Source organism: Phragmites australis, chromosome 17 (assembly GCF_958298935.1).
Source record: "Phragmites australis chromosome 17, lpPhrAust1.1, whole genome shotgun sequence".
Classification (NCBI taxonomy): Eukaryota; Viridiplantae; Streptophyta; class Magnoliopsida; order Poales; family Poaceae; genus Phragmites; species Phragmites australis.
Window position 1 is genome coordinate 7109971 of NC_084937.1, and position 6676 is coordinate 7116646.

General features: G+C 38.1%; 1 protein-coding gene across 4 annotated transcripts; it reads right to left on the reverse strand.

The window, feature by feature from the left end:
• Positions 1-2229: 2229 nt before the first annotated feature.
• On the reverse strand, positions 2230-6441 carry LOC133897726 (SURP and G-patch domain-containing protein 1-like protein). 4 transcript variants are annotated; one of them, XM_062338540.1, is made up of 8 exons: positions 5618-6441; positions 4691-4817; positions 4417-4523; positions 4223-4333; positions 3640-3774; positions 3374-3553; positions 2718-2896; positions 2230-2640 (listed from the first exon to the last, which is right to left on the reverse strand). In XM_062338540.1, exons 1-8 carry the CDS (start codon positions 5985-5987, stop codon positions 2614-2616), a joined length of 1236 nt encoding a protein of 411 aa, XP_062194524.1. In that variant the 5' UTR covers positions 5988-6441; the 3' UTR covers positions 2230-2613. The 4 variants fall into 4 exon arrangements, with proteins under 4 accessions (XP_062194524.1, XP_062194523.1, XP_062194522.1 ...); XM_062338539.1 differs by having other exon boundaries at positions 4208-4333; XM_062338538.1 differs by having other exon boundaries at positions 4190-4333.
• Positions 6442-6676: the final 235 nt, after the last annotated feature.

Here is a 6676-nt window from a genome sequence, read left to right on the forward strand (position 1 = left end):
GAACAGATAGTGATTATTATTAGGAGGAGCAGAAGAATTATATAAGTAATTAATTTAATTAAGGGAAAAATGTAAAACCCCTAAAAGTCATTTGGATTTTGATTTTCCTCTAAAATTTGTTTGGTTGAAAAAACCCTAAAAGATTTTGTTTTGTTGAAAAACACACTAAAAAATTCAAAAACAATTAAAAACAAATCATAAAAAATTCTAAAAAAAATAGAGACAATTCTAAGATCTTTTGTGAATTTTTTTTAAAAATAATATCATTTGCATCATATTTCATGTAGAGGAAGTTTGAAAAAAAATAAGAAAAACGTGCAGCTCATTTATTAATTCGAGTTAAATGCATAGTTAATTATTTACTAATCTAAAAATCATGAAACCAATTTTTTAGTCTTCTTACATGATCCTCTATCTTCTAAAAATACATGAAATTTTGAAATAGTTATTGTAACATGCAGGATTGAGTAAATATGTTGCAGATAGATTAATTCATAACTAATTCATAACACCCCAAAATTAGTGAAACCACTTTTATTAGTTTACTTAAATAATTATTTATGTAGAAAAAATAATGGTAGACATGACAAAGTTAAAATAACATGAGTTAATAAATGAGCTGCACATTCTTTTTTTCAAACTTCCTCTCCATGAAATATGATGCAAAGGATATTATTTTTTAAACCAAAATTTTACAGAAGTTCTTAGAATTGTCTCTAGTTTTTTTAGATTTTTTGTTATTTGTTTTGAATTTTTTGAGGGATTTTTCAACAAAGTCAAACTGGGGGGGGGGGGGTTGCAGCAAAAACAACTTTGAGGAAAGTCAAAATCCAAGTAATTTTTAAGGGGGTTTCCAATAATACTGAGATAGGGGTGGTGTTGAACTTAAATTTTTGACCTTAGACTACTCAAATTTCTAGTCCAAAATTTACATAGTATATAGCCTAGAGAAAAAAAAAACTCAAAGAAGAAAGAAAGGAGGTATAGAGAAGAAAATAATAAAATGGCAACGACAAAAAGGAAAAAGAATTGGACTCACCCCAACAATGATTAGAGTTTTGGTCCAAATATTTTTTTCTTTCTAAGTTTTCTTTATTCTTTTCCTTTTCTATTATGTTTCCCAATTGATTAATAAATTCTAAAAATGAAAGTAAGGCTAAGAAATACCAAAATACTTCAATTAATTTTGGAAAAAATATGGAGGGCTATTTGGAACATAAGGAACACTCTAAAAACATTTTTTGCTCATGAAATTGTAGTATTGTAATCTACTATTTGTGTATGACCTTATTTCATATTTGAACTATTTATATTATAATTTTTGTAAAATTTCAGACTTGTTTGTTTAATTTATGATATTATGAGACTTTTTAATATATTTATATTATATTTTGGTAAATTTATACTTGTATATTAAATGTGCAGTCTTACGAAAATTTAGAGTGCACGCCAAACAAAAAAAATCCTAATTCCACCAATAGACATACGAGATTACAACTTAACCCACCAGAGATCAAATCATAGTGTCCACAATTTACACAATAATTTCTTCCAGCGGTTTCATTCACCCACAGCCGTGGAATTGTAGTGTACATGCTGTGCGTCATCCATTTGATTGGAAAAAGAATAAAAACCTCTTAAAATGCAATCACAATGGTATATTTTATCCTACGGAACAAAAGCAACCTTAATTGCAACAGAAGGCACGTAGGAAATCGCAGGTGCCAACATACTCGCATCGCTTTGTTGTTCATACAGAAGAATCGACCAACCTAAGATCAACGCGGCTTATTTGCTGGCCGAGCTACAAAAGGTGCTCAAATTTGGCTCATTCAATGATTCCCGTGTTTTTCTATCCCTGTTTCCCAAGCCCTGTTTGTTTAGATAACGCTCACGAATGAACACGACATTTCATTGCAATATAAAATATAGAACGATCCATTGTTCGGCAGACTATCGTTCATATGAGATATCCTTCAAACATCACTCCTGCGAACAATGCACTGCTCACTTTTGCTTATGGAAACATCAGAAGGCAGTCCATCAATGACCTTCCAGCTTGTAACAGCTTCTGTATCAAAATACATGGTTAAAAACAACTAAGTGTAAGGTGAACCACCATAGCAATTCAATTCACACAAGCAATCAACTGATCATACTGCCTATCACCCATATTTTTTGGAACGCCGGACCAGACATATTATTCTTGCGTTGCAATTCTCTAGCATCTGACCAAAATAAGAAATATATTTGAACTGAAAAAAGTTCAGACAGAAGTTGGATAACCAGGAAATTTGTCCGTCATCCTACTTGAGAGCAACAAGTCACTATTCCAAACATGATGTACATTAAAACATGTCCACAAATAATAGTGTATTCAAACCAAAATAGATGAACACTACACAATACCAAAGCTACTGGAGAACCCCGGGAAGCCTCAGATTTGTGTCATTCCAAGATATATGCTGAATAAATGAACTTCTTGGCTTTTCTGCTGATGAACAAAACTTACAACGCTGTTAGTGATATCTCCTGCCACTAGTTAGTTCTGTTAGCAAAAAATGCAGCAAATTGGTGCCTTACATCTCCCCTCAGATATGAACACCTCATGTGTCAGTAGTATTGTTTCCTGGGATTGTTCTGCAAAAAAGGCACAACCATGATGTAGGAAGAGATAACAGACAGCTCATTTGAGAAGTTAATGGCAACCAACTTACCAGAGGGTTCGGCCTATAACGGTATCCAAGCATCATTCGCTTCTTGTATTGCTCGTAGATGTCATCTTCAGCTGAGACCTCACCAGGCTGGACTGCACCAACACCAAGATGGTCCTTTTTCACATCTCCAGCCATAATGGGATCTGCACGGCCCCTTCGCTCGCTGCCAAGACCCTCACCTGCAGAGTAAAGTACATGAAGTGGAATGAAGTATATTTCACTTATAGCCTACTAATGTGTTCGCTGAAAAGGTTCAACCGGGACAAGGTAATTGAGAATCGATGCATGCAACAAATTCCCGAGAAAACAGAATCCACCATAAATAGTTTCTTTCTGGTGTTTGGATCGAGAATTTCTGACCTTAATGTTGACACCAGCTTTGTACAATAATGATGATTTGATGGAAGAACAAGACAAAAGTCTAGAGAGATGGGAGACTAACAGAGGAGATAGGATTCAGACAGCACGAAATAGAAGAGATCAAGATAATAATTCAGATAGGTGTTGACAATAAACTTAACCATCGACCAGGTCCAAACAGCTTGTTGGGAGTTGGGGTTTGTTCTGTATTTCTTTACTGGTTATAATCTTCTCTACAAGGTTTTAAAAGGAAAATTACTGTGTGCTGTACGAATATTGATATTCAAAGGACTAACCTTCCCTCCAGCCCATCTTAGATAGAAGTTTGTGCCCAATATTGTCTGCCTGAATCTTAGCCTTTTCGGCAGCTTCTTTCGTAGCCTTTTGTGCTGCAGCATCATTACAGCGTGACATAAACTTTTCAAGTTCTTCTGGAGGAATGAAGTCACCCATGTGGTGTCCCTTCTTAGGAGGTCCTGCAAAACAAGAAAAATTGTACCAGAATAAATATTGAAGTCCCCACATCCTTCCAGTACAGAGAATAATATAACAGAAAAGGTACCTTGAAGAGAAGGAGGTGGCGGCATTTCATCTTTCGACTGCCTTGGTGGCCTCTTCCGTTCTTCCTGTGCAGCCTTCTTCATGTAGAATTCCATCAAGGCTACAGGATCTGAGGGTGCAGACATATTGGGATCACCTGTAATAAGTTGAGCCAGCACTGATCCCATGTGCTAATAATAATTATAAAAAGATCAAATAGTTCCAAGTTGGAAGACAATGGCATTTACATCTTCTGAAGCAAACTAGAAATCAGCAATATGACAGGCAGTAGGTTCAGCAGTTCACAACAAAAACATTAGAATATATCTATTTTATGCATTAGGCCACAAGAATGAGACAATCAAAAAACATTGAAGACACAGTAAGAAGAAATAAAAAGCTGCTAGAACAACTGAAAATCTAGACTTGGATGACTTGCAAACTCAAACAAACTATTAGTAACCATGAGAACCCAACCTAGGAACAAAGAGAAGTAATCAAACAAGACAAGCTTGGGAAAATAAGTTCACATATCAACAAAATCAAATAAGACAAGGAAACCATGATTTTACTGTAACTAGATGAGCTACCCTGGGAAGAACTACCCTCATATGCACCATACAAAGCTGACGCGGGTGTTTGATAGTTAGACTTTTGTTCAAATGAGCTTCTATGCGGACCAGCTGGTGCTTTGGAGCTTGCAATGCTAGAGTTAGCTGCATTAACAAGAGCATAAGGCATCAAGACTTGCACAGAAGTTTTGAATTATAAAAAACTAAAGATATTGTATGCCAATAACCATTTTTTGGTGCTTCAGCCTCCTTTGACTGAGCAAGAACCCTTTCCTCTTCAGCAAGCCAAAACTCATAATATTTGTAGTCTGAACAGTGCTTATCAAATAAAAATCTACAAATAACCGAAGATTTATGTTAAAAATTTATTAAAATATCAGATCATAGAAGTTGAAATTCAAATGTTAAAGATATTGCAATCTAAAGATCTTTTTTCGACAAAAATAAACTACCACACACAAACAGATGCTGTTGATCAGAAAAAAGGGAGTGCAGTCATACTTGAATGGTGTGTCTCCAGGATTCCTTTGACGTGTGATATTCTCAAACTGTCTGCCATTTTTGGCAACAAAGCTTGCTAATTTGTCAGCAACTTGCCGCACTGTCATATCATTTGGTGGTGTTGGGGCTGCATGTCACTTAAAGAACTGATTAATATCAAGCGCATGAACAAGGCAATGCAAATTACTGCAGTAGCAGTAGTGCCACATTCCAACTCTTTCAACCAAAATCCTTCCCAGCAATGTCGATACAGTTAATCTATAAGTTGCAGTCATAAGAAAAAAGCCAAAACCTTCACAACTTTCAGCTTCCAGGAGCGACTGATATGTGTGCAGATGCTGAGAAAAAGATTTTTATTTTGTAAACCTAACAATGTATGCATGAAGCATAAAAGGAGAGTTCACAGCACCTTGGTGCAATAGCATGCAACTTTCATGGCTAGTTTGTGAAGGATTATTAAATACTATAAGTTGGTTAATTTCACTACCGATATGTAAAAAGTATGTAGTGGGTTAATTGCAGTACCAATAGGCATGCAATGCAGTTTGTTGCTAGATGCTACAATAACACGCTCAAAGGTATGGAAGCAAATGCTGAGGGCAGAAAACTACACATAAAAAACACATAGTATAATCCTCTGTATTGGCAATGCATACTGTAGGCATGTGAATAGAAATTTAGAACTCACTTCACAACTAAAAATCTAAGGTAGATAGCGTACATGTGAAGCGACGTGCATCAAATTCTATGAGTAATCCAAAATCGAATTATTGGGTATAGCTAAAGTTTAAGCGCGTTTATTGAATTAGAAGTCTTATTGCAAAGTTATATTTGATTGTTTGATGTCAACTACATCAATAAAAATCCAAGAAGATATAACAATATGAAAGAAAAATGATAGCAACAAAAAAATGAACAAATGATTACCAACAGCCCCTGTTGGGGCAGCCGCCACAAGAGCACCAGCTTGCACAGACTTCTGGCGCTTGGCAGGCTCCTCCTTCTCCACATCTGCCGCATCCTCATCCTCATCATCGGCTGCAAAAACAGGTGTGACCGTGACCTTGGCCTTCTTCAGGCTGAAGGCCAGCTTTCCACCTGAGCCGACTGGCCCAGCCTTCAGTTCGAATGGCCTCTTGTTTGCTGCCACCGCAACCCCCTGCTTGGGGTTCACAGGCTTAGGCGCTGCGGATGAGGCTGCTGCAGCGGCAGCCTTCTCCTTCTCCTTCATCTCCTGCTGCATCTGCTTGAACCTCTCCAAGAAGGAGCCATCATTGGCGAAGAGTCCCTTATCCATGGCTCACAAACACTTCCTCCTTTCCCAAGCGCTTGCCGCCTCAAACAGCTACAATTCTTTAACCTCCAATTAACACACCAACGTTGCGCAAAAAGCCAATAACGCTCGCTACGTACAGATTCACTCACAGACGACCGAACCCTATAAGCGAATCGGTGGTTGCTCCGATCAAACAAACTTTATCTCCCCAAAATAATCCGAAAATCCTTCCCAAAAAAAAGACGACGAGGAATCGTGAGCGATCCAGGCGACTATACTGGATGAAACTCCGCAAGAAAAATTGGAGCAAGTTTCAGGATGGAGGCGCGAGGGTTGGAATCCTCGGATCGGATCGGCCAGGGGAGCGGATGGGCTGGAAGATTTACCTGGTACGGACGAGAGGGATCGGACGGGAAACCCTAGAGAGGAAAGTTTCGTGCTGAGGGTGGGGTGGGGATCGGGGAGAGGGAGAGTATGACTTTGCGAACCCAGGTTTACTGGGTTTGGGGCCCCGGGTAGGGCAAGGGTCGGGCCGGCCTCAGCCCGACCGGTTTTTGGGCTGAGCTCAGGATGTGTTTGGTCGGTGTCCATCCGCTCCTCGGTAGTCAGGCCACAATTTGGCCATCCTCAGCTAATTTGGTCATGGTTAGACCAAAATTTGATTATATCCAGCTATTTTGACGTGTATTTGGTTGAAGACCAAAACTTGA